Genomic DNA, 24799 nt, shown 5'->3' with positions numbered 1-24799 from the left:
GGAAAAATCATAATGTGGAAACCATGGTCTTACCCACTTTCCTGAAACCCTCGGCCCTCTGGGCCCTAATCAGCTATGTAAAGATGACCAAAATAATTACAAAAAATCCTAATAATTTACTTAGAAATAATCCACATTTGTTTGCTTTAAACACATACTTTTTACAGGATGTAAACATTATAAACACGTTTTTTAGAGCCTGGTGTGGTGGCCTAGAGGGCCAAGTGCTTGCCTTGAACTTGCCCGGATGCCATACTGGTGGTCGGGGTGCATCTGACCCCAGTGTGTGAGTGCGGGGTTTGGGGGCTCGGGGTCTGCACGTGTCCCCAAACAGACGCCAGGGCGTCCTCACTGCCTTTTACACACGGGGAAACTGAGGCACGGGGAGCGTGTTGGCGAGGACCAGCTCTGAGGGGCTACGGGGTGGGCTGTGGACCCTCCGAAGCCGGCGTGGGGACCCCCTGAAGAGGCCTGGGGGATCCTCCTAAGAGGTGTGGGGACCCTGAGGTGACATGGGGCCCCCGGAGTGACATGGGGACCCTCCTAAGCGCCGTGGGGGTCCCCTAAAGTGACGTGGGGCCCCCAAAAGTGACGCGGGGACCCTCCTAAGAGCCGTGGGGGCCCCGGAGTGACGTGGGGACCCTCCTAAGAGGTGTGGGGGACCCTGAGGTGACGTGGGGCCCCCGGAGTGACGTGGGCACCCCCGCGGGACGCCCCCCTCACGGGCGTCGCCGACCAGCGGTTTGCGGTCGCGTCAAGTTCTCGAACGCCGTCCGTTTGCAAGCCCCGCCTCCTCCGCCTCGGCCTCGCCGCGCGCGTGCGCAGACGGCGTCCCCGCGCCGCTCCCGTGGGCCTCGCCTCGCGGCTCCGGGCGTCTCTGAGGGCGGGAGGGCGACTTCGGAGGCCCGGCGCGCCTGCGCGCAGCGGCGGGCTCGCGCACGCGCCGTGGCGCCGGCGAGGCCGGAGTCGCGCACGCGCACGCGCAGGGCGGCCGGCGGAGCGGCGGTTCCTGGCCGGGGTTGTCGGAGTTGGCGGCGGGCGGCTCCCCGGGTCGTCGGGGGACGCGGGGCCGGGACTCGGGGCGGCGGCGGCGGCGGCGGCGGCGGGGCGCTCGCGGTCCTCGGGCGGCCGGGGCTCCGCTCCGAGGCGGGCGGCGGCTGCGGGCCGGGCCCGGGCGCGCGCGGCGGGCCGAGCCAGGAGGCCTCGCGGCCTAGGCCTCGGCGAGGCGGCGGGCTCGAGTGCGGCGCGGAGCCGGCGCGGGGGACGCGGAGGCCCGGCCCGGCCGGCCGCCCACCGGCGCCATGAGCGTGGAGGCGTACGGCCCCAGCTCGCAGACGCTCACCTTCCTGGACACGGAGGAGGCCGAGCTGCTGGGCGCCGACACGCAGGGCTCCGAGTTCGAGTTCACCGACTTCACCCTCCCGAGTCAGACGCAGACGCCCCCCGGGGGCCCCGGCGGCGCGGGAGGAGCGGGCGGCCCCGGCGGAGCGGGCGCGGGCGGCGCGGCCGGACAGCTGGACGCGCAGGTGAGGGGGCCCGGCACATGGCGGACGCCGCCGGAAGCGCAGGTGGGCCGGGGCGCGTCGGGCCGGGCGGGGTGCGGGCCTGAGGCGGGGACCCCGGGCCGGGACCTGGACCCCGACCCCATGCTGACCCCACTGCTGACCCGGACCCGGACCCAGACCCCGACCCCATGCTGACCCCACTGCTGACCCCGGACCCCGACCCTATTACTCACCCCGGACCTGAACCCCGACCCCACTGCTGACCCTGGACCCCGACCCCACTGCTGACCCCACTGCTGACCCTGGACCCCGACCCCACTGCTGACCCCGGGCCGGGACCTGGACCCCGACCCCATGCTGACCCCACTGCTGACCCCGGACCCCGACCCTATTGCTCACCCCGGACCTGAACCCCGTCCCCACTGCTGACCCCGGACCCGGACCCAGACCCCAATGCTGACCCCTGGACCCGGACCCAGACCTGAACCCCGACCCCACTGCTGATCCCGGACCTGAACCCTGAACCCAGACCCCGACCCCACTGCTCACCCTGGACCCGAACCCCGAACCCGGGCCCCGACCCCACTGCTCACCCCGGACCTGAACCCCGAACCCGGACCCCGACCCCACTGCTCACCCCGGACCCCGGCTCTAATCCTAAACCCCGACACTGAACCTGGACCCCAACCCTATTGCTGACCCCGGCCCTGGTCGTAATCCTGACCCCGACCCTATTCCCAACCTGGGCCCTAATCCCAGCCCTAACCCAGACTCCTGCTGGACCCTTATCCCCACCCTAACCCTAACCCCTAACCTGGACCCAAACCCTAATCCCTAACCCGGACCTGGACCCTAATCTCAACCCTAAACCCATCCCAAGCCCCGACTTTTAATTCCAACCCTAACCCCGACCCTGACCCTGATCCCCATCCTAACCGTAACCCAGATCCGGACCTGGACCTCAAGCTAATCCCAGTCCAACCCCGGCCTGAACCCCAACCCGGACCCCACCCCTAATCCCAGCCCCAACCTGTATCCGCACCCCAGGCCGGACCCCGAGCGCCCCTGCTTGGTTCCATCTGCTCCGGCGGGTCTGGCCCGAGTCCCACTTTTCAAGGGTTCAGGCTGTTTCCGGGGTCCACCCGTCTTGTGGCTGTGTGCCCGGCTGCCCTGGGCCGTGGGGCCTCCGGGAGCCCTGGGCAGTTGGCCCCTGGCCGGGGTCCCCGCGCCCTGGGGGGCTGGCTGCAGGCCCAGGCAGGTGCACGGCCTGCCCGAGCTGCCGTTTCCTCCTGAAACCAACCTGTTACGTAACCACGCCGTCCTGCCCCGGAAAGTTGGGGTCTGAGTTTGTTTGGGGAGGGGTGCCCGGGCGCGCGGCTGTCGCGGGTGGAATTGTGGGGTTGTAGCGGCCTGTGGTGCCTGGGGGGGTGGTGGCAGAGTTGGGGGCTGCTGCCCGGCGTGCTGTCCATCCTCTGCATGCAGTGGATCTTCCAGAATTCTCCACCGGTGCCAGGTGTGGGAGTGCATGCTGGGGCGCTGCTCGCCCTGCGTCCTGGGGGCGTGGGTGAGTCACTCGTGGGTGCTCGCCCACCCGCTCTGCTCGCAGTGGCTGCTAGGCGAGGCGAGCCTTGACTCACTGTAGCCGGCTTCCTTGAAGGCGCCAGGGGGTGGGGCTGGCGGGCAGGTGTGCGGCCGGGTTCCCGCTGTGTCCGCTCTGCGAGGGATGGTCCTCCGTGCAGGCTGGTCCCCGCCTGGACATGGGGGGCCACCGAGTGTGAGTGATGCTGTGTGCCCAGGGCTGGGGGGCCGCTGGGGATGCCGGTGAGAGGCGTGCCCACCAGGCCCCGTGTGGAGTGGCTGTGGCTGCCCAGGAGTTCCCGTGCACGGCCCTGGGCCTTGCTGGGCTCTGCTGGTGGGACTGGCCGCCGAGGCAGGCCGGAGGTTCGGGTTGCTTTAGTTGGAAAGGCAGAATTAGAAGAGAGAGACATGGTGCAGCTGCTGGCCGGCTCCCAGGATGGCCTCCCAGCGGGAGCAGGGCCCAGGCCCCCCGGCCTCCGCTGCCTCGCCAGGCCCCTTGTCGGGGAGCTGGGTGGGAAGTGGAGCCGCGCCCCTGGGGGATGCTGGCACCATGGGGAGAGCCTTAACTGGCTAACCCGCAGCATGGGCCCCTGACTTTTCTTATTTGAAAGGCAGGAAGGGAGAGGTCTGTGCTGGTTCGTGCCCGATGCCTGGCCGGGGTGCCCGGGGTGGGTGCCTTGGCAGGGCTCCCAAGTGGGGTCTTGTTTTGGTGTTTAAAGATTGATATTTGCGAGCAGACTCTGAGGGAATTAAGTCCCCGAAAGGGGGTCTGGAGCTGCTGCGGGTCTCTCTGCTCGGGGCACGAGCATCCTGTGCTGCCTTCCCCGCAGCCCAGGCGGGGAGCTGGACCCGTCGGGGAGCAGCACCATGGTCGGCCTACCACTCCTCCAGCTATCTCCTTTTTAAATACTTATCTTATTGGAAAGTCAGATATGTATATAGGGAGAGAGGAGGAGAGGCACAGAGGAGGATCTTCTGTCTACTGTTAACTCCCCAAGTGGCTGCGAGGGGCTGAGCTGATCCAGAGCCAGGAGCCTCTCCCGGGTCTCCCACGCGGGTGCAGGGTCCCCAGGCAGGGAGCTGGGTGGGAAGTGGAGCAGCCGGGACTCGAACTGGTGCCCCTGTGGGATCCTGGTGGCTGCAAGTTGAGGCCGTCGCCAGTGAGCCATGTTGCCAAGCTCTCATGCTGTGTCTTACATGGAGGGCCAGGTGCCCCCCGGAGGTGTGCTGGTCCCTGGGCATGGGCGAGCTGGCCCACAGTCCCCGGGACTTTAGTCGGCTGGCAGTCACCGCGGTGACCGTGCAGGTGGCGTGGTGCCTATCCCGGAGTGCCCCGGCGTGTTTGTGTATGAAGTGCGGACTGTCTTGGGGGCGTTCGCTGAGTGCTCGCTCGGCTGGCGGGGGGGCTGGGGCTGGCGGGGTCCCGTCTAACCCTGGGGGCAGCCGCCGGCCCAGGTTTCATGTGCCCTGGCTCGGCCCGGCCGTGCTCGGGCTGGCTGCCCGTAAGCCCTCGGGGGCCCCAGGACGGGAAGCTGTCGCACTGTGCTGCCCGTGCCCTGCAGATGTGGGTCCGGTGGCTCCCAGAGTGCCCTGCACCCCGGCCTGGGAGGCCCCACCGGCCACGTCCTGGCTGGGACCGCAGGGGAGGTGGGGGCGGGGACGCGGCGCAGGAAGCCGCCGAATGGGCAGGGCTGGGAAGTGCCATGTCCCCGCTGTGACGAGGGTCGGACACGCCCCACCTTCTGCTAGCTTGCTCTTACTTTCTGTCCCCCGTGGGACTTGCGAAGGAGAAACCGCACATGAGTCCCCCTCTGCCTGTCCACCCCAGCAGCTCTTCCTAAGGCCCAGGAGTGTCGCTGGCCGCGGGAGAAGCCGGAGGGAGCAGGTGTCTGTGTAGCCAGCCTGGCCGTGGGCAGGTGCCCCAGGTGTCTGTGTGCAGAATGTGGCTGTGGTCTGCCATGCTCACCCTGTGCCCCCCTAGTGTGGAGGCGGATGTGGTGTTCCCGAGCTGGGCTGCAGGGGGAGAGGCTTCGGGGTCTGCGGCCATGTGTTCAGGGCAGGCCTGCACCCGGTGCCACTGAGCCAAGAGGCCCAGCTGGCAGTGGCAGGTGTCCCGGCCTGGCCTTCGCTGCACTGTGTGCCTGCTCAGACCCCTGCTGTGGCACTTCCTGCTCCCCGCCGGGTGTGGACAGCTGTGTTGCCCTGTCAGCCTTTGCCGGGAGGCCCCTTCTGGCCCTGGGACTTTGTCTCCTGTGCCCCAGTGACCCTGGCACCTGCCCTGCCCTGGAGTGGCCACGCACACACCTGACCCTGCTTCCGTGCAGGTGCCCAGCTGGGGGCGGGGCTGTGGTGTGCAGCGGGCGCCCAGCCAGCTCCCCGGGTCTGACTCCTGGTGCTCTCCCTCCTCTGCAGAGTACAGAGGTTCCCTGAGTCTGACCCCGTCCTCAGACTGGCCAGTCCTGCCAGGGGCCCTGACCCTGGGTGGCCCGTGGGAGTACCAGGGCCCTACTTGGCTGGCCCTGGACCTCTGCCCCTTGCAGCGGCTTGATGAGAAAGCGGGTGCACCCCACAGGTGCAGGGGCTGGCCAGAGGGCAGGGGAGCTGAGTGGAGGTCCAGGCTGTGTGTGCCCACTGGTGCCAGCCGGGAGCTAGCACCTGGCCCTGCTCAGGCAGCCCTGAGCTGGTATGGTTTCCTGGGGTGCCGGGCCCGGCCTGCCCTGCTGGGAATGTCTGTGGGGGGACAGCCCATGCGATGGTTGCATGAGTTTTCTATGGAGATAGAACCAGGGGAGGTTTGAGGGGCCCAGAGCCCAGGGCTGCCGTGTGGGGGAGTCGGGGTGTGGCCTCCACTGCTCGTCAGAACTGCAAGCCTTGCGCCTGGACAGGGGAATTCTGGGCCCAGTGCGATGGCTCCGTTGGCTAATCCCGCCCCTTGCAGGCGTCGGGAGCCCATGTGGGCGCCGGTTCATGTCCCAGCTGCCCCACTTCCCATCCAGCTCCCTGCTTGTGGCCTGGGGAAGTGGATCCGCCTTCCCCTCCCCGCCGTAAGCAGGGCTGGGCACCCTGTGTGCCCGGTGGCAGGTCCTCGTGCCCTGTGTACAGTGTTCAGTGGGGCCTGAGAGCCACTGGCCCGGCCTGGCACCTGAGGACCCGCCAGGGCCATGGGCAGTGCCTGCGTAGGGCTAACCTCCAGGTGACCCTGTCACTGTCCTGCCGATGGTCGGGCAGGGGATGGCCAGCCCTGTGCCCTCTCCTCCGTGGAGTGGCCGGGAGGTTCTCCTGTTCGCCGGCAGGGTTGTGAAGCAAATCTGTGGAGTACTGCTGCCCAAGTTTCTAAAAACTTGGTTATTGTCTGAATGGCCGAGTCAGATCTGCTGTCTGCTGGTTCGCTCCCCCATGATAACAGCCAGGGCTGGGCCAGGCCGACGGCAGGAGCTTCCCACGCGGGTGCAGGGTCCCGTCCTCCACTGCTTTCCCAGGCCACAGGCAGGGAGCTGGATGGGAAGTGGGGCAGCCGGGATTAGAACCTGCGCCCCTGTAGGATGCTGACACTGCAGGTGGAGGGCCCGCTTACTGTGTCTGTGCCGGCCCCCCAGGAGTTACTGCTTTCTGTGTTTGGAGCTGTGGGTCTGCGACCCGCTGGGTGGGCATCCCCGGCCTGAGGCGGGTGTGCTGTGGAGGAGAGTGGTGGCAGGCCAGCCCACGGGGTGTGGAGCGGCCGCCCTGGCTGAGCTGGCTCCTCCGCAGGTCGGCCCTGAGGGCATCCTGCAGAATGGCGCTGTGGACGACAGCGTGGCCAAGACCAGCCAGCTGCTGGCCGAGCTCAACTTCGAGGAGGACGAGGAGGACTCGTACTATACCAAGGACCTGCCCGTGCACGCCTGCAGGTGAGCGCGCGCTGGCCGCCTGCCGTCGTGTCTCCGCGGTGGGACCAGGGCTGTGGCAGGATTTCCCTTGGGACTCTCGGCCCCCGTGCGTGGCCTGAGCCCACCCGCAGCTCGCTGCAGCCGGGGGTCTCTGCTGTTGGAGATCGCAGGCCGCCCCCCGCACACAGGGGGTTGGTCTGTTTCGTTTATTCGTTGGTGTTTTAGGAGCCCGGGTGGGGGGCTTTCCCGAGAGGGCTGCCTGCTCCTGGGGGGCTATGCCCTGGCTCACGGGGCTGAGGCTGGGGGTCTGTGCAGGGACTGGGCGCGGTTCTGTTCCTGGGTTGTGGGGTTTGAGAAGTTAGGCGCTTGGAGCGGGCTGTGAGCCGGCCGGGGCCTTTGCAGTTACTGCGGCATCCACGACCCGGCCTGTGTGGTCTACTGCAACACCAGCAAGAAGTGGTTCTGCAATGGCCGCGGGAACACCTCCGGCAGGTAGGGAGGTCTTCCACCAGTTGGGGGGCGCCCAGGGTGTCCTGTGAGGGGCAGTCCCATCTCAGCGCCGCTGACAAACCTTGCCGCTCTCGGCCACAACTGGCCCAGCCTGAAGCAGACGGGCTGTGCGAGCGGCTTCCCCGTCCCCATCCTCCGTGGGTCCTGCCGGGAGCTGGGGGCTGTCTGCCACCCTGCTGGGGCACATTGGCCCTGGTGCCTCGGAGGCGGACGCAGGCCAGCTCTGAGTCACGGCGCGGAACCCACAGGAGCACACCTGCCACCAGCGGCTGCTGGGATGGGGTGGACGGTGGGGACGGCCGGCCGGGGTCCCTGATGGCAAGTTGGGGTGCTGGCGGCGCCCTGTGTAGGTGGTTGGGAGAAATGCAGGCTGAGCCGGCCTGGTTAACATGGAGCCGGAGAGGGACCGGTTCCTCCCGTCGCTGGGTCACTCCCCAGCAGGGCCCCACGTCCGGGAGCTGTGTCGTCTGCCACCGGGGGTGCTTGCCGGGGGAGCTGGGCCAGGGACTGACCCCAAGCTGTCCTGTAGAGTGTGGGCTGCCAAGCCAAGTGCCTGCCCCGGGGGCTTGTGGTCCACTTCAAAGATTGTACAAGACTAGTGTCTTCACGGTAGCAGACATTCCTGTTCTGTTTCCAGAATGTTTTTAGTGATTGCAGCGGCCTTAAGCCTGAGAAAGCTGTTACTTAAAACCCGTCCCAGGCCAGCCCCAGCTCCTGGTCCCACGTGAGGCGGCCACAGGGCAGCCGTGCTGGGCTGGAAGGTTCTAGAGACGACAATCCTGAGTCCCTGGAAGCCCAGGGCAGGAGGGGCAGAGGCCGTGGGACATGGAGTCGCAACTGGGGGAGCCCTGTGCCCCGTGGAAGGCATGGGGAGCTTCCCCTGGTCCCAGGGGTGCTGAGGTGTGAGCCTGCGTGCTGAGGCCAGGGGGCCGCGCTCACTGCCCGCTGCCTGTCACAGCCACATCGTGAACCACCTGGTGCGGGCCAAGTGCAAGGAGGTGACCCTGCACAAGGACGGGCCGCTCGGGGAGACGGTGCTCGAATGCTACAACTGCGGCTGCCGCAACGTCTTCCTGCTGGGCTTCATCCCGGCCAAGGCTGACTCGGTGGTGGTGCTGCTTTGCCGGTGAGTGGGGCGGCGGGCGGGCGGCGGGCGGCGCCCAAGCCGGAGACCGGGCTCACGGGCCTCTGTGCCCACCCCCACAGGCAGCCGTGCGCCAGCCAGAGCAGCCTAAAAGACATCAACTGGGACAGCTCGCAGTGGCAGCCGCTCATCCAGGACCGCTGCTTCCTGTCCTGGTTGGTCAAGATCCCCTCGGAGCAGGAGCAGCTGCGGGCACGCCAGATCACGGCACAGCAGATCAACAAGCTGGAGGAGCTGTGGAAGGTGCGGGGAGCCCCTAGCGGCCCGGGGGAGCCCCCGTCCACAGGCTGGGCCCCTAGCGGCGGCCTTTGGCTGTTGGAGTCCTACCTCCCAGCCAGCCACAGGCTGCCCTCCTCACCCTGCCACCCCCTTGGGGTCCCCGGGTAGAGCAGGGGCTAGTGAGGGGCTGCGGCCTGGTGTGGAAGTGCTGCTGGCTGCGAGTCGGGGCGCTGGAGGCTGAGCGGGGCTGGCGCGTCGCCCGCAGGAGAACCCCTCGGCCACCTTGGAGGACCTGGAGAAGCCGGGTGTGGACGAGGAGCCGCAGCACGTGCTACTGCGCTACGAGGACGCCTACCAGTACCAGAACATCTTCGGGCCGCTCGTCAAGCTGGAGGCCGACTACGACAAGAAGCTGAAGGAGTCCCAGGTGAGCTGGGGGCGGCCGCGAGCGCCCGTCCCGCCCGTGGGCCGAGGCGTGGCTGACCGGGGCTCCCGTCTTGCGTGTTCAGACTCAGGACAACATCACGGTGAGGTGGGACCTGGGCCTCAACAAGAAGAGGATCGCCTACTTCACTCTGCCCAAGACCGACTCTGGTAACGCGGCCCGACCCGGTCGCCTCTGCCCGCTTGCTGCCCGGGACCGCAGCCGGCGCGGTGGCGGCGCTAACCACCCCCTCCCTCCCTCCCGGCCCCAGACATGCGGCTCATGCAGGGGGACGAGATCTGCCTGCGCTACAAAGGCGACCTGGCGCCCCTGTGGAAGGGCATCGGCCACGTGATCAAGGTCCCTGACAGTATCCTTCCCGTGCCCGGGGGTCCCGGGGGTCCCCACGCGCTCTCCCCTGCTCTGCCGTGGCCGCGTGTGTGCGTGCGAGCGTGTGTGCCCACGCGTGTGCTTGTGTCGCGCGGGTCGAGGCGTGGGCGCCTCAGGAAGGCTGTCGGTTCTTGACAAGCACGCGGACTTGACTCAGCGCCCAGATTACGGCGACGAGATCGCCATCGAGCTGCGCAGCAGCGTGGGCGCGCCCGTGGAGGTGACTCACAACTTCCAGGTGGACTTCGTGTGGAAGTCCACCTCCTTCGACAGGTAGGGGCTGGCGCCCCCGGGGCGGGGTGCGGTGGGACCCCGCCGCCCCCGAGCCTGAGCCCTGCTCGGCCCGCAGGATGCAGAGCGCGCTCAAGACGTTCGCCGTGGACGAGACCTCCGTGTCCGGCTACATCTACCACAAGCTGCTGGGCCACGAGGTGGAGGACGTGATCGTCAAGTGCCAGCTGCCCAAGCGCTTCACGGCGCAGGGGCTCCCGGACCTCAACCACTCGCAGGTGTACGCCGTGAAGACGGTGCTGCAGCGGCCGCTCAGCCTCATCCAGGGCCCGCCCGGCACTGGCAAGACGGTCACGTCGGCCACCATCGTCTACCACCTGGCCCGCCAGGGCAACGGGTGGGTGCTCGCCCCGAGCTGGGGGAGGAGGGGCGCGGGGCCCCCCGGCAGACCCTGAGCCCCGCGTCCTTCAGGCCCGTGCTGGTGTGTGCCCCGAGCAACATCGCCGTGGACCAGCTGACGGAGAAGATCCACCAGACGGGCCTGAAGGTGGTGCGCCTGTGCGCCAAGAGCCGCGAGGCCATCGACTCGCCCGTGTCCTTCCTGGCGCTGCACAACCAGATCAGGAACATGGACAGGTGGGCGCGGGCGGGCAGGGGCGGGCGGGCACGAGGGGGCGGGGCACCGTCTGACCCCGCGCGCCCCGCAGCATGCCCGAGCTGCAGAAGCTGCAGCAGCTGAAGGACGAGACCGGGGAGCTGTCGTCGGCCGACGAGAAGCGCTACCGCGCCCTCAAGCGCACGGCCGAGCGCGAGCTGCTCATGGTGAGTGCGCGGAGCGTGGAAATGCACGCGTGTCCTGTCCCCTAGTCCGGGCACGCGAGGGGGTGAGGCCCCGCTTGCCCCTGACCGCCCTCCCCCCCAGAATGCTGACGTCATCTGCTGCACCTGCGTGGGCGCCGGCGACCCCCGGCTGGCCAAGATGCAGTTCCGTTCCATCCTGATTGACGAGAGCACGCAGGCCACGGAGCCCGAGTGCATGGTGCCCGTGGTGCTCGGCGCCAAGCAGGTAGGCCCGGCCCGGGAGTGGGCCCCTGCTGGCCGGGGCGCTGCGGGTGCTGCGGGCGCTGAGGCCTTCGTCTCCCACACAGCTGATCCTCGTGGGCGACCACTGCCAGCTGGGCCCGGTGGTGATGTGCAAGAAGGCGGCCAAGGCCGGGCTCTCTCAGTCCCTGTTCGAGCGCCTGGTGGTGCTGGGCATCCGGCCCATCCGCCTGCAGGTGCAGTACCGGATGCACCCCGCGCTCAGCGCCTTCCCGTCCAACATCTTCTACGAGGGCTCGCTGCAGAATGGAGTCACCGCAGGTGCCGTGCCAGGCCGGCCTGGGGCAGGGTGGGCACCGGGAGGCAGCAGACCCAGCGGGGTGGGCTGGGGCAGACGCTAGGGGTCGGCGGGCCCTGCTGTCAGCAGAGGAACGTCACCCGCCGTACGACGTGGAGGGCCTTTGTTTCTGGCAAGCGCACAGCGTCAGGGTTCACAGTGGGGGTTGACAGGGCTGAGCGGATGCGGGGCGGCCTTGGGGAGGCTCCAAGTGACTGGCTGAACCGGCTGGAGCCCCCACGCGCGGCTGTGCTGTCCTGGCCGCGCAGCAGGTCCTGATGGGTGTTGGGCAGGCACCGCACTCCGCTCCTGGAGCAGGTGCAGGACGGGAAGGGTTCTTTGAGGTGGCAGGGAACTTCTAGAAAGGCTAGAGGGCGTGCTGCTTCCTGCCCGGCACAGTTCCAGCGGAAGCTGCTGTCCCTGCCGGGCGCAGGGCAGAGAAGGGCGACGGGAAAGCCCTGAGTGACGCTCTCCTCTGCCCGGGACAGCTGACCGTGTGAAGAAGGGCTTTGACTTCCAGTGGCCACAGCCGGACAAGCCCATGTTCTTCTACGTGACCCAGGGCCAGGAGGAGATCGCCAGCTCCGGCACCTCCTATCTCAACAGGTGAGTGAGAGCCAGGGCTGGGCACGGGTGCTCGCCGAGGGCAGGGCATGCCAGGCAGCGCGTTGGTGTCGTGGGGCCGCCCCGAGGCGCACGGCCCAGCGCTGTGGCCTCGTGTTGGCAGGACGGAGGCGGCCAACGTGGAGAAGATCACCACGAAGCTGCTGAAGGCGGGCGCCAAGCCGGACCAGATCGGCATCATCACGCCGTACGAGGGCCAGCGCTCCTACCTGGTGCAGTACATGCAGTTCAGCGGCTCACTGCACACCAAGCTCTACCAGGTGGGCAGGCTGGGCCCGGGCCTGGGGGGCATGGCCGGCCCCTGGCGCCCCCTAACGCGGCTGCGCCCTGCAGGAGGTGGAGATCGCGAGCGTGGACGCCTTCCAGGGCCGCGAGAAGGACTTCATCATCCTGTCGTGCGTGCGCGCCAACGAGCACCAGGGCATCGGCTTCCTCAACGACCCGCGGCGCCTCAACGTGGCCCTGACGAGAGCCAGGTGCGTCCCGCGCGGCCCCCGGGGTGACAGAGCAAGAGGCCGGCAGGCTGGGGTGCCCGCGGGCCACGGCAGTGCCGACCGCCCCGCACATGCCACGCTGGGTCCTGGGTGCCACCCCAGCCTTTAGTCTCCGGTCAGTGGTGGGGCAAAGGGGCTCCCAGCAGGGCTTTCGGGGGGCCTGTGTGTGTGTGCCCCGTGGGGTGCTGGGTGTGCGCACTCACGCCCGGGGCCGGGCAGGTACGGCGTGATCATCGTGGGCAACCCGAAGGCGCTGTCGAAGCAGCCGCTGTGGAACCACCTGCTCAACTACTACAAGGAGCAGAAGGTGCTGGTGGAGGGGCCACTCAACAACCTACGCGAGAGCCTCATGCAGTTCAGCAAGCCGCGCAAGCTGGTCAACACCATCAACCCGGTGGGCGTGCGGGCACGGGGGCACGGGCGGGCCTGGCCCGGAGCCCTGCCGGGCGACACGGAGGTGACACATTCCCCGCCTGCCGCCCCGCAGGGCGCCCGCTTCATGAGCACGGCCATGTACGACGCCCGCGAGGCCATCATCCCGGGCTCCGTGTACGACCGCAGCAGCCAGGGTGAGCGTTCCCACGCCCGCCCGGCCCCCTGCTGCGGGCCTAGAACCTTCCATCTCTCTGCTCTGAGCCCTGCTTGACCCCAGGGGAGGGCCCGCCCCGCCCACCAGCTCCTCCCGCTCCTCCCGCTGCTCCTCCGGCTCCTCCCGCTGCTCCTCCGGCTCACGCACCCGCCGTCCCGCAGGCCGGCCCTCCAACATGTACTTCCAGACGCACGACCAGATCGGCATGATCAGCGCGGGGCCCAGCCACGTGGCCGCCATGAACATCCCCATCCCCTTCAACCTGGTCATGCCGCCCATGCCGCCGCCGGGCTACTTCGGGCAGGCCAACGGGCCGGCCGCAGGTGAGCCGCGTGCCCGCAGGCCCGGCAGCGCCCTGTGTCCAGCTGGGCCCTGCGCTGTGATCGCCCGGACGCCCTCCAGGTCACACGGGGCTGTTTCTTGCAGGCCGGGGCACCCCCAAAGGGAAGGTCGGCCGTGGGGGGCGCCAGAAGAACCGCTTTGGGCTGCCGGGGCCCAGCCAGCCCACCCTGCCCAGCAGCCAGGCCAGCCAGGACGTGGCGTCGCAGCCCTTCTCGCAGGGCGCGCTCACGCAGGGCTACATCTCCATGAGCCAGCCCTCCCAGATGAGCCAGCCCGGCCTCTCGCAGCCGGAGCTGTCCCAGGTGAGTCCCCGGCCACCCGCGCCTGCCGGGAGCGGGTCCAGAACATTCCGCCGCTCACCCCCCTCGTCTTCCAGGACAGCTACCTCGGTGACGAATTTAAATCTCAGATCGATGTGGCGCTGTCGCAAGACTCCACCTACCAGGGGGAGCGCGCCTACCAGCACGGCGGGGTGACGGGGCTGTCCCAGTACTAGAAGGCAAGCGGGGCGCCCAGGGCGGGCCGGGAGCACCCGTGACGGGCGGGGACACCCCTGACGGGCGGGGACACCCCTGACGGGCGGGAGCACCCCTGACGGGCGGCGAGCACCCCTGACGGGCGGGGACACCCCTGACGGGCGGGAGCACCCCTGACGGGCGGCGAGCACCCTGACCGGCGCCCCTCGCCCGGCCCACAGGTGGCAGCGGAAGAGCTGAGCTGCGAGGCTTAGTCCATCGGCGTCGTCTTCTGGGTAATAAACAATAAAAATAAACGGATACCTGTTCTCCACTGCTAAAACTGAGCGCGGCCGTGCGGGCGGCAGGAGCAGGAGAGCCGCGGCGGAGCGAGCGCGCAGCCCGCGCCAGAGGAGAGGGAGACGGCAGGCGGCCCGGCGCGCAGCCCGGAGGCCGCGGCGGAGGAGCCGGCCCGGGAGCGAGTGCTCCGTGCTCTGTGCTTCCTCTTGCACGGAAGGGACTACGTTTTAGCAGGAGCCGGCGAGCCCCCCGCCACGCGCAGGCGGCCCGGAGGAGCGGGGCCTCCCGGGCTCATTTGAAGCAAACTAGGGGGTTCAGGGGGGTTTCCGTTTGTTTTTTGGTTCGTTTTGCTTTTTTTGTTTTTCTTTTTCTTTTGCCTTCTTTCTTTTTTTCCGAGAGATTCTTTCAAGAAGTGCTAAGAAAAAAAAAGCCACACTTTGCCGAGTTTGTCTCCGAGACCCGTGTGCAGCGAGTGTGGACGGCGCCGCGGAGCGCGGACCACGAGGGGCGCGGCCGGAGGGGCTCCCGGCGCGGGGGAGAGGAGCGAGCGGGGCGCGTGGACCCCGTGGGCCCCGTCGGAGCGGCCCCCAGCCCCTCGCGGCCCCGACTGTCCAGCATGTCCCGCACCCCGCCCGCGGCCGGTCGAGGAGGGCGGCTGCACGGAGGCCACGGCACTTGGTTTCTGGTCCATTTGTTTTAAGCTCTTTGTCACCAATAAAATGTTAACAACAAACACGGGCTGCTTTCTCGCGCTCGCTCGGGTCGGGGTTCCGCGGGGGAGGGGGCGGGAGTGTCGGGGCGCCCCGGGGTGTTGGGGTCGGGGCTCAGCGGGGTCGGGGGTCGGTGTCGGGCTCAGCGGGGACGGGGTGTCAGGGTGTCGGGGTGTCGGGGCTCAGCGGGGACGGGGTGTCAGGGTTTCGGGGTGTCGGGGTGTCGGGCCGGCTCAGCGGCAGCCGCACTCGTCCACCACCATGTCCTCGTAGTGGCGCAGCACCACGTTGTCGCTGTTGTCGAAGAAGAGCACGGAGATGGGCGAGAGGCGCGCGGGCACGCAGCAGGCCGGGCCGCCCGCACCGCCGGGCGCCGCGTGCAGCATGAGCGCCCGCAGCACCGCGTGGTTGAGCGCCGGCGGGCCCCCGGGCGCGGGCAGCGCGCAGCCGCCCTGGCAGAAGTTGGCCAGGAAGCCGCGCGGCGCGATGACCCAGCGGTGCCAGCCCACCTCGCGGAAGCTCAGGTAGAGGCGGCGCGCGCGGCAGCCGGCCCCGGGACCCCCGCGCCCCTCGGGCACTCCGGGACCCCCGGCTCCCCCGGCTCCCCCGTGTCCCCCGGCTCCCCCGGCTCCCCCGTGTCCCCCGGGCCCCTCGGCTCCCCCGTGCCCCCCGGCTCCCCCGTGCCCCCCGTGTCCCCCGGGCCCCCCGGCTCCCCCGGGCTCCGCCTGGCGCCTGGCCCGGCCCGGCGCGGGACAGCGGCGCGCGTCCAGGCTCACCAGCAGCAGCGCCGCCTCGGCCAGGCGCGCGCAGGCCGCGGGCTCCCGGGCGCGCAGGGCCAGCCCCAGGCGCAGGCTGCGGGGCGCCGAGGCGTTGCGGGCCCAGGCGGCGGGCAGCTCGGCGCGCACCGGGCGCTCCAGGCCGGACACCGGCTGGCGCAGCGGCGGGGAGGCGGGCCCGGCCACGCTCAGCTCCCAGCCGCCCGCCGGGGCCAGGGCCGGGGTCGCCGCCGCGAAGCGCAGGTCCAGGCGGGCGCGGCTCAGCCGCTCGGCGGGGTCCACGGCCGCCAGGTCGAAGAGCACGGTCCACTCGGGACACGGCCCCGCGGGCGCGGCGGGCCACGCGGTCCGCGCCGGTGCACCTGGCGGGGAAGGCACGGACGGGGTGACGTGGGGACCCCGGCGGGGCGCGGGCTGGCCAGGACGGGGACCCCCGCTCCCCACTCACCGGGGTCCGCGATGTGGCGCACGATGTTGCCGGCGACCCCCAGCTCGTCCACGTGGCACGGCCGCCGCGGGGTGCTGGCCCCGGCCTCCCGGGGGGCCCGGCGGCGGAAGAGGCGCCACATGATCGGGGGGACGGGCCGGCGCGTGGGGGCGGCGCGGGGCGCGTCGCGGAGCCCGAGGGCGCGGAGCAGGGCTGCGGGGCCGGGGCGGGGGCCGGGGTCTGGCTCGGGGCTGGGGTCTGGCTCAGGGTCGGGGCCGGGGTCGAGGCCGGGGCCGGGATCTGGTCCGGGGTCGGGGTCGGGGCCGGGGTCGGGGCCGGGGTCGGGGCCGGGGCCGGGGTCGGGGCCGGGGTCGGGGCCGGGGGCGCCCGCGGGGGCCGGCGAGCGCAGCAGCAACGCCAGCAGCAGGAGCAGGCCCCGGGCGCGGCTGGGAGCGGGCAGCAGCATCCTCCCCGCTGGCGACGCGCGGCCGGAGTGGGCAGCGCTGACCGCGCCTGGGACCCCTGCGGGGGCGGGGCCCACCGGGGCGGAGCCTGCGGGGGCGGGGCCGAGGGTGTGCGAGAGCCGCCGAGGGGCGTGGCCGGGAATCCTGGGGCGTGGCCTGCGCCCTAGTCTCCAGGTCAGGCCTGTGGGCGTGACCTTGTCTTGGGGGGCGTGGTCAGGACCGTGGGCGTGACCTAGGCCGGTTGTTGGCCTTGGTCAGGGCGGTGGGCGTGGTCCGGCCCTGCGGTGGGCGTGGCCGGGGCCGTGGGTGGGGCCGGCGGTGGGCGGAGCCTCAGAAGCGCTTGTCCTTCACCAAGCCGTTCTTGAGGGGCTTCCTGCAGGGGGCACCGGGCAGCTCAGCCCAGGAGGCGCAGCGCGGCTCCTCCCGCCCGGGGCCGGGGTCGTGACCTGCCCCCCACCCCTGGGACCCCAGACCACCGTGCAGGGGCTCCCCGGCCCGGGTGAGCCACCCCTGCCTGCTGCCCGCCATGCGGACCAGCAAGCACCCGGAGGCTGCATCGCTCTGCAGACGCGAGCTGTGCGCACGGGGCTGGTGGAGACGGACCACCTGGTGCCGGGCACGCTGGACTCAGGCCTGCACCGTCCCACAGGGAGCCAGCTCGGCTCCCAGCCCAGCTCTGCGCAAGGCCGCAAGTGGGGGTCCCTGTGGCTCGGACCCCCGCCACCCACAGGGGAGACCCGAGAGGCAGGTGCAGAGGCGGGAGCCAGCGGCTCGGGGAGCGCTCTCCGCTCCTCTGGAACTCTGCCTTCCCAATATATACATGTATTTTAGTGCAAGGAGGCCTCAGAAAGTTGGGGGTCAACGCCCCCCAAGGGCCAGCGCAGGGGTGCGCATGGCATGTCATCCTTGCCACCGCCGGCCGTGCAGGCGCACAGGGATCAGCTGCCGAGCGCCTGCACCAGCCAGGGCTGCAGCCGGAGCTCCCGCCGGTCTCCGTGTGGGGACAGGGGCCACGAGCAGGGAAGGGAGCTGCCGGAACTCGAACCCCGGGCTCTGACGTGGCATGCGCAGTGACCTAACCCGCCTGGCCGAGTCTCAGAATCCACGCACCTCATGTTCGCCTCACCCCATCCCGTCAAGACTGGCGGAGCTGCGGGGGCGGGGCTGCCTTATCAACACCTTCCAGAATATTCCTGGGCTTGCCCGCCCTCCTGCAGCGTGCCTGCCTCCCCTGCCTCCCCTGCCTCCCCGGGCACACTCACTCGGCCTTGCTGGGCTTGGGGCTCCGTGCTTCCGTGGGCTCGTACTCACGCAGGTCCTGCAGCTCCCGCAGCTGGCCTGTCAGCACCTTGGCGGCAAAGGCCAGGATGTACTGCGGGGTGCGAGAGGGGCGCGGGTGAGACACAGGCACCCAGCCCGCAGGCCCTGCACGGGGACGGGGGACGGGGCACGGGGGGCACGGGGGGCACGGGGACGGGCACGGGGACGGGGGGCACAGGGATGGGGGGATGGGGGCGGGCGACATGGGGGGCCCGGGGGCAGGCACAGGGTGGGCGGCACGGGGACGGGGGCACAGGGGGCACGGGGACGGGCACAGGGGCGGGGGGCACGGGGACAGGGGGCACGGGGACAGGGGCACAGGGGGCACGGGGACGGGGGCACAGGGGGCACGGGGACGGGCACGGGGACGGGGGCACGCACCAGGAACCAGTAGAGATTCATGAGGGTGAGCAGCAGCAGCAGGCCGTTGAAGAAGAAGTAGAAAGGGATGCCGGGCACCGCGCGCAGGCTGCAGTGCGCCGTGGCGTACAGCACCTTGAGCGGGAACCAGTAGAGCCGGAACCAGAACCTGCGGGCAGGGCGGGCCACGGGCTCACACGGGATGGACAACACGGGATGGACACACACACACGGGATGGACAACACGGGATGGACACACACACACGGGATGGACAACACGGGATGGACACACACACACGGGATGGACACACACGGGATGGACACACACACACGGGATGGACACACACGGGATGGACACACACACACGGGATGGACACACACGGGATGGACACACACACGGGATGGACACACACGGGATGGATACACACACACGGGATGGACACACACGGGATGGACACACACACACGGGATGGACACACACGGGATGGACACACACACACACACACACACTCAGCCTCCCCTTCCCTGCTGTCAGGTTGGTGAGCAAAGGAAGACCCCGCCCACTTGAACGAAATGGCCCCGCCCATTCTGCCAGGCCCCGCCCTCCCGCAGGCCCCGCCCTCACCAGCCCACGCTGAAGCTCACGCAGCCCACGAGCGCCAGCAGCGCGTGCAGCCGGTGGTAGGATCCGCCGCGCGACTTGAAGTAGATGTTGAGCTTGGTGAACTCGAACTGCACGTCGCTGATGTCGTGCAGGAAGAGCACCAGGACGCCCACGTTGTGGTACCTGGGGGAACAGCGACCCTCACACGGGGACCCCACACAGGGACCCTCACACGGGACCCTCACACGGGACCCTCACACAGGGACCCCACACGGGACCCTCACACGGGGACCCTCACACTGGGACCCTCACACGGGGACCCTCACACGGGGACCCTCACACGGGAACCTCACACGGGACCCTCACACGGGACCCTCACACGGGGCCCTCACACGGGACCCTCACATGGGACCCTCACACGGGACCCCACACAGGGACCCTCACACGGGGACCCCACACGGGGCCCTCACACGGGGACCCTCACACGGGGACCCTCACACGGGGACCCCACACGGGACTCTCACACGGGGACCCCACACGGGACACTCACACGGGGACCCTCACACGGGACACTCACACGGGGACCCTCACACGGGACACTCACACGGGGACCCTCACACGGGGACCCTCACACGGGGACCCTCACATGGGGACCCTCACACGGGACCCTCACACGGGGCCCTCACACGGGACCCTCACACGGGGACCCTCACACGGGGCCCTCACACGGGACCCTCACACGGGACCCTCACACGGGACCCCACACGGGACCCTCACACGGGGACCCCACACGGGACCCTCACACGGGACCTGGACCACTGCCCCCTCCCCGCAGGGACGACCCCCTGCCCAGACCCCAGCTTGCCCAGGGCGTGCACCTGCCAGGCCCGGCCTGCCTCCCCACGCCTGGGCACGCCTGCAGGCAGCCGGAGAGCCCGTGGCTGACCGGGACTGTCCGCCCATGGCCTTTCCCCGCCCTGGCCGTGTGCCGCTCACCGGAAGGCGTAGGAGGACACGAGGAGCAGGAGGGTGACCACGTGGTGCAGCACCATGACCACCGAGTCCCTGCGCCAGGCGTCCATGTAGAGCGTGGCGTAGATGGAGTGGCCGTAGAAGCTGCTCTGAAGCAGGTAGATGAGCGCGATGTCCCGGGGCACGGCCATGCCCGGCGTCCAGCCTGGAGGAAGGCACATGGGGTCAGACTGTGTCCGGCAGCCTAGGTGTTGCCCCCAGCGCCACCTCCGAGTGCCAGTGTGGCCTCTGCTCCCGTCCATTCTCCATTCTCCACCTGGCAGTTGTCACAAGCAACTGTTATTTTTATTTAAAAAAATAGGGGGGGGGGAGCCAAAATTTAGCAAGTGCAGTCTCCACCTGCAGAGGCCACATCCCATGCGGGCACCGGTTCGAGTCCCAGCTGGGCAGCTCCCTGAAAAAGCAGTGGAGGACGGCCCAAAGCCTTGGGACCCTGCACCCACATGGGAGACCCAGAAGAGGCTCCTGGATCCTGGCTTCAGATCGGCTCAGCTCCGGCCGTTGTGACCACTTGGTGGAGTGAACCAGTGGATGGAAGATCTTCCTCTCTGTCTCTCCTCTTCTCTCTATATCTCTGACTTTACAATAAAAATAAATAAATCTTTACAAAAAGAAAACTAAACTCTGCCTGTTGAGTCAGCACCCTCACCACTCCAGGAGGAACATGGCTACGCCATATTCACAATTCCGAACTACCAAACCACCGACTCCCGTCCCCACCCAGCCCTGAACCCACCCAGTGAGACCCTGGGGCTGCTCCCGGCCCCGAGGGCAGGCTGTCCGCTTACAGAGCAGGCTCCCAGGCCCCAGCTCCCCTCGCTCGTCACAGCACCCTGGGGCCACCCCGATCCCGTTCCGCCTGAGCTCACCCAGCCTCGCGCCCAGCTCCTGCTGCAGGCGCTTTCTGTGCTGAAACCCCTGGGGACCGCCCCTGGCATCCATGAAGGGGGACGGGCTCAGGGTCCCCCGAGTTCTGCTCCCCTACTCTCACCTTCCTTAGACCCAGGGGGCAAGGTATTGACCAGCTGCTGCCAGAGCCACGCCACCCAGCAGCGTGGAACCCTCACATGCCGCCTCTCCGACCCGGGCCACCTCCTGGTCCCACGGCTGTGCCCACAGCACACTCGCCCTTTCAATCAGAATTGGTGGAGGAGCCAGCGCCATGCCTAGTGGGTGAAGCTGCTGCCTCTGGCACTGGCATCCCACACGGGCACTGACTCATGTCCCAGCTGCCCCACTTCCCATCCAGCTCCCTGCCTGGGGCCTGGGAAAGCAGTGGAGGACGGCCCACAGCCTTGGGACCCTGCACCCGCGTGGGAGACCTGGAAGAGGCTCCTGGCTCCTGGCTGTTACTGCCATTTGGGAAGTGGCCCAGCAGGTGGGGGTTCTCTCAAAGAGATCAGAGTGCAAGGCAGGTGTTGGTCTGACAGCTCCACGCTTGTGTCTCTGGGATGGAGGGAGACCTTGCATTCATGGCTGCATTCCCTGCATGGCTACAACAGCCGGGCCCGAGCCAGGAGCTCCAGCAGCGGCTGCCCCTGTGGGCGGCAGGGACCCAAACACGTGGGCTTTCCCAGGCACAGGATTGGAAGTGGAGCAGCCGGGACTTGAACCGGCTGCTGGGATGTGCGGCCCTCCACCCTTACCCCAAAGGGCCCCTACCGTGGAAGACAGAGGGCGGGTCGTGGAAGAAGGGGTACTCCGTGCCAAAGAGCAGGTAGGTGTTGTAAGTCCAGGACGCCAGGTAGAAGAGAAACTTCCAGGCACTCTCGGGCATCCTGGCGGCATCTCTGGGCTGGAGGCGGCACCGCTCAGCCAGGGGCTGCAGGGAGGGGTGTGGGGGGAGGCAGCCGGTTGGAAAAGGCGGGCGAGGACTAAGGGCTGTCCCTTCCAGGGTGCGGAAGACACCCACCTCGCAGGCCAGGTGTCCCCCAGGAGCGCCCGGCCTCCAGGGCCAACTGGAGCGTCACCAGAGCCCAGAATCTTAGCAGCAGGTGCCAAGGGCTAAAGTTAGACACCAGCTGTCGGGCCTCGGAGGCGGCCCCCACCCCCACCGCGGGGCAGGGCGGGAGGACAGACTGTGAGTGGCAAGAGAGAAGGAAGCCCCCTACCAGGAGGGGGCTGACAGCAAGGGACCTCCGTGGGGTCGGCCAACAGGCCTCCCCGTGGTGGTGGTGAGGGGGTGCCACGGTCAGGGACGGCAGAGGCTGAAGGAGAAGGTGGGAGGGGCCACCGGTGGTCCACGAAGGCAACATGGAGCTTGGGGGAGCAGGAAAGATAGGTGGGGGATCCTGAGAGGGGCAAGTTGGGGAGTCATGAAGAGGGGTGCTGGGGGACAGCAGTAAGCACGAGCAAGGTGCTAGGATGTGGGGGCGAGCGCGGGATGGGAGTGGGAAGGCGCCCGAGGCCCAAGGAAGGAATATTGGCGAGGTCGTGGCACGCCAGGGTGAGGCGCACCTGTCCAGGTGTGTCAGGCGGGGCCGGGTGGGTGTGGCCAGGGGCGGGGCTCCAGAGCCGCGTGGCCAGGCCGCGGCCCCGCCCCTTTGCTCTGCTCCAAGGCTGAGGGGGCCGGGTGCCCAGAGCACCCCGGGGTTGTCATGGAGACAGCCAGAGCCAGCTCCTGTAACCCCTGGCAACCAGGCTGCTGCCAAGAAGATGCGCACTGGGAGCCCGGACGGCCCTCCGCCCACTTCTTGGGAACGGCCTCACCCAGGCCAGGGAGGGCCGGGGAGCCAGGGGCTCATTTCTGCGGAGGGAAATTGTGCTGTCCCTCCCGGCAGGTTCCCCCGGCAGCTCGGGCAGGGAACCACTGCTGCCCTCTTCCCTGCCAGCCCCGGAGAGGCCGCGGCCTCCCACAGCATCCCCACCCCAGGCCTCCCCTCGCCCTCCCTGCCCCAGCTCGATGGGGAAGGACCAGGGCTGACCCGGTCATCCCGCCTCCCCTCCGCAGCGAGCCGGGTAGGGGTGGGGAGAGGTGAGCAGGGGTCCTCGGCCCTGGTGAGTGGGGGACATGGGCTCAGCGGGCCGCCAGAACACACCATCCCGTTTGGCACCAACAAGGGTCCGCCTCTTGCCAGGCTGCAGAGAAAGGCCCCTTTGTTGATCCCGGCTCTGTCCCCTCACCCTCCAGCTTCTCCAGCCACACTGGGGCGGCTGACCGGGTCACAGTCCAGCCAGGCACCGTCTGCCCACTAGCTCCTGCAACAGCGACCCCCTCCCCAGACACGGCAGGCGGGGATGGAGGAGGAGCGGTCAGGGGACAGTGTCACCAGCACGGCCACCATCCGAATGGGGCGGTGGCTTTCTCCGGCTGAGGGCATGCTGCTCCAGGAGCCCCCCCAGAGGCCGTCCCCTCCAAGGGAGCGACCCCTGCTGGGGCCCAGCGCCCGGCAGGGTGGTGCTGACGTCAGATAGCACGCAGCATGGCCGGGGAGCCCCCTGGCACCGAGCCCTTGGCAACGCGTCCTGAGCCTGTGAGCCCCCCGCCCTACCCTTTGTCTCAGTAAAAGGGTCCTGCCGCGGTCCTCCGCACCCGTGTCTGGAACGTTCCCCGCAAGCACAGGGCAACCTCTTCACTGTCTCGGGGCTCACCTTGGCCTGGCCACACCCCCGCATCCACCCGCACCCTGCGTGCGCTGACGTGAGCGCGGTGGCTCCGGAGGGCCCAGCCCGGAGCTCCAGGTGTCCACGTCGCAGTGACACCGTCCCCACCTCGTCCCCAACCAGCACTGTGAGAAAGGGCGCAAAGCACAGTCTGGGGGCCTCCCCTCCTCCTCAAAGTCGGGGTCCCCACGTCCAGACCGGCGGCCCCACTGACCTGGAAGAGGCGCGTGGTGGCCGCGGAGCGCAGCGCTGTCCAGCCGAGCGCACCCAGCGCCAGCAGCAGCAGCTCGGGCGGCGCCAGGTGCGCGTTCTCGGCCAGGCCGCGGCGCGCCAGCCCCCAGCCGCAGTCGGCGCAGCCCCGCGCGGCCGCCAGCATGGTGCCCCAGCCGCGCTGCACCAGCTGCGCGTAGCTGGGCATGGGCTCGGGCCCCGAGGGCCCCGCCGCTGCTGCCACCGCCGCCATGCCGCCCTCCGGCCTCGCCGCCTGCACCCGCCCGAGGTGGCCGCCGGAGCCGCGCGCCCCGCGTCACGCGCCGCAGCTGGGCCGTGGGCGCGCGGACCGGCGCGAGCTCCGCCCCGGCGGGGGCGCGGCCACCACGCGCCCGCCCGCGCTCTGCTAGCTTTCCCAGCGCGCAGTGGATGGAGCTGGCCAGGCACCTGCTGTTTGTTGCTGTAGCCGGACCGACCCACTTCGGGCCCTGCAGCCTGCCTCCGGGCCCTGGGTCCGTCCCGTCGGCCCACGGGGCCGCGCCCTGCAGCTGGCTGGCTGCCGGGGACCCCATGGCTACGAGGGGGCTCTCGCAGGAAAGGGGTGGCCTCTACCCGACCCTCACCTACCGCCTTGACCCTGGGAACCCAGCGGGGTAACGCGGCAGTGACCGGGGAGCCCACGGAGAGGACCCACAGGAGACGGCGGCCCCTGGCTCGGGTCTGCGTCCAGCCCTGGCTGCTGTGACCACACCTGGAGCCGGCCAATGGGCACAGTACGCCTTTAAGATTTATTTATTTTTCAATTGGAGCGTCAGATGTGCAGAGGAGAGACAGAGAGAAAAACCTGTCAGCTGATTCACTCAAGCGGCCACCATGGCCAGAGCTGAGCTGATCTGAAGCCAGGAGCCAGGAGCCTCTCCTGGGTCTCCCACGCGGGTACAGGGTCCCAAGGCTTTGGGCCGTCCTCCACTGCTTTCCCAGGCCACAGGCAGGGAGCTAGGTGGGATTAGAACCAGCACCCCTATGGGATCCTGGCGTGTGCAAAGCAAGGACCTTAGCCACTGGGCTACCGTGCCGGGCCCATGATCTCTTTCAAATAAATAAATCTTTTGTAAGACCCACCTCTGCTACCGCCCACATGTACCCAGCCAGACAACAGCCCTCACAGGTCACCTCAGCACCTCACGGGTCATTGCCTCACGGGAGCTGGCCCCGGGCCAAGGCCACGGGGCTCCCCGCCTGCG

At 69.1% G+C, this 24799-nt stretch overlaps 3 protein-coding genes across 6 annotated transcripts; 1 reads left to right on the top strand and 2 right to left on the bottom strand.

Annotated features, from left to right (window-relative positions):
- The first annotated feature begins 1145 nt into the window (after window positions 1-1145).
- UPF1 (UPF1 RNA helicase and ATPase) lies at window positions 1146-14092 on the top strand. 2 transcript variants are annotated; one of them, XM_040986382.1, is made up of 23 exons: window positions 1146-1526; window positions 6831-6970; window positions 7352-7441; window positions 8418-8585; window positions 8666-8846; window positions 9088-9249; window positions 9332-9416; window positions 9518-9616; window positions 9801-9909; window positions 9986-10264; window positions 10339-10503; window positions 10575-10689; window positions 10790-10933; window positions 11016-11229; window positions 11734-11851; window positions 11973-12129; window positions 12203-12345; window positions 12583-12757; window positions 12851-12932; window positions 13114-13275; window positions 13379-13596; window positions 13671-13793; window positions 13992-14092. In XM_040986382.1, the coding sequence occupies exons 1-22, from the start codon at window positions 1302-1304 to the stop codon at window positions 13788-13790; spliced, it is 3351 nt and encodes a 1116-aa protein (XP_040842316.1). In that variant the 5' UTR covers window positions 1146-1301; the 3' UTR covers window positions 13791-13793; window positions 13992-14092. The 2 variants fall into 2 exon arrangements, with proteins under 2 accessions (XP_040842316.1, XP_040842315.1); XM_040986381.1 differs by having other exon boundaries at window positions 1271-1526; window positions 9783-9909.
- Window positions 14093-14992: 900 nt separating this feature from the next.
- GDF1 (growth differentiation factor 1) lies at window positions 14993-16428 on the bottom strand. Its single transcript, XM_040986234.1, has 4 exons — window positions 16311-16428; window positions 15984-16262; window positions 15451-15897; window positions 14993-15306 (listed from the first exon to the last, which is right to left on the bottom strand). The coding sequence occupies exons 1-4, from the start codon at window positions 16426-16428 to the stop codon at window positions 14993-14995; spliced, it is 1158 nt and encodes a 385-aa protein (XP_040842168.1).
- A 328-nt stretch (window positions 16429-16756) lies between these two features.
- On the bottom strand, window positions 16757-23886 carry CERS1 (ceramide synthase 1). Of its 3 annotated transcripts, XM_040986221.1 has the most exons (7): window positions 23560-23808; window positions 21405-21564; window positions 19707-19887; window positions 18732-18893; window positions 18128-18275; window positions 17689-17798; window positions 16757-16799 (listed from the first exon to the last, which is right to left on the bottom strand). In XM_040986221.1, exons 1-7 carry the CDS (start codon window positions 23806-23808, stop codon window positions 16757-16759), a joined length of 1053 nt encoding a protein of 350 aa, XP_040842155.1. The 3 variants fall into 3 exon arrangements, with proteins under 3 accessions (XP_040842155.1, XP_040842156.1, XP_040842157.1); XM_040986222.1 differs by lacking the exon at window positions 16757-16799 and having other exon boundaries at window positions 17680-17798; window positions 23560-23886; XM_040986223.1 differs by lacking the exon at window positions 16757-16799 and having other exon boundaries at window positions 17680-17798; window positions 18732-18848; window positions 23560-23886.
- Between the last annotated feature and the right edge of the window lie 913 nt (window positions 23887-24799).

Source organism: Ochotona curzoniae, unplaced genomic scaffold (assembly GCF_017591425.1).
Source record: "Ochotona curzoniae isolate NIBS_2020 unplaced genomic scaffold, NIBS_Ocur_1.0 contig_4502, whole genome shotgun sequence".
NCBI lineage: Eukaryota > Metazoa > Chordata > Mammalia > Lagomorpha > Ochotonidae > Ochotona > Ochotona curzoniae.
Note: the sequence above shows the minus strand (reverse complement) of the source record. Positions and strands in the feature narration are given on the sequence as shown.

Excerpts from the sequence above, each read along its gene's own strand:
- UPF1 (XM_040986381.1), top strand. The coding sequence starts at position 1,302 with ATGAGCGTGGAGGCGTACGGCCCCAGCTCGCAGACGCTCACCTTCCTG. Across the intron at positions 8,847-9,087 it reads AGCTGGAGGAGCTGTGGAAG|GAGAACCCCTCGGCCACCTT; the intron begins GTGCGGGGAGCC and ends CGTCGCCCGCAG. Across the intron at positions 9,617-9,782 it reads CGTGATCAAGGTCCCTGACA|ACTTGACTCAGCGCCCAGAT; the intron begins GTATCCTTCCCG and ends ACAAGCACGCGG.
- GDF1 (XM_040986234.1), bottom strand. The coding sequence starts at position 16,428 with ATGCTGCTGCCCGCTCCCAGCCGCGCCCGGGGCCTGCTCCTGCTGCTG. Across the intron at positions 16,263-16,310 it reads CGGCCCCGACCCCGGCCCCG|ATCCCGGCCCCGGCCTCGAC; the intron begins GCCCCGACCCCG and ends ACCCCGGACCAG. Across the intron at positions 15,307-15,450 it reads AGCCGGGGGGCCCGGGGGAC|GCTGCCGCGCGCGCCGCCTC; the intron begins ACGGGGGGCACG and ends GTCCCGGGGCCG.
- CERS1 (XM_040986221.1), bottom strand. The coding sequence starts at position 23,808 with ATGGCGGCGGTGGCAGCAGCGGCGGGGCCCTCGGGGCCCGAGCCCATG. Across the intron at positions 18,894-19,706 it reads GTGTCCTCCTACGCCTTCCG|GTACCACAACGTGGGCGTCC; the intron begins GTGAGCGGCACA and ends CTGTTCCCCCAG. Across the intron at positions 18,276-18,731 it reads GTGAGCTTCAGCGTGGGCTG|GTTCTGGTTCCGGCTCTACT; the intron begins GTGAGGGCGGGG and ends CCCTGCCCGCAG.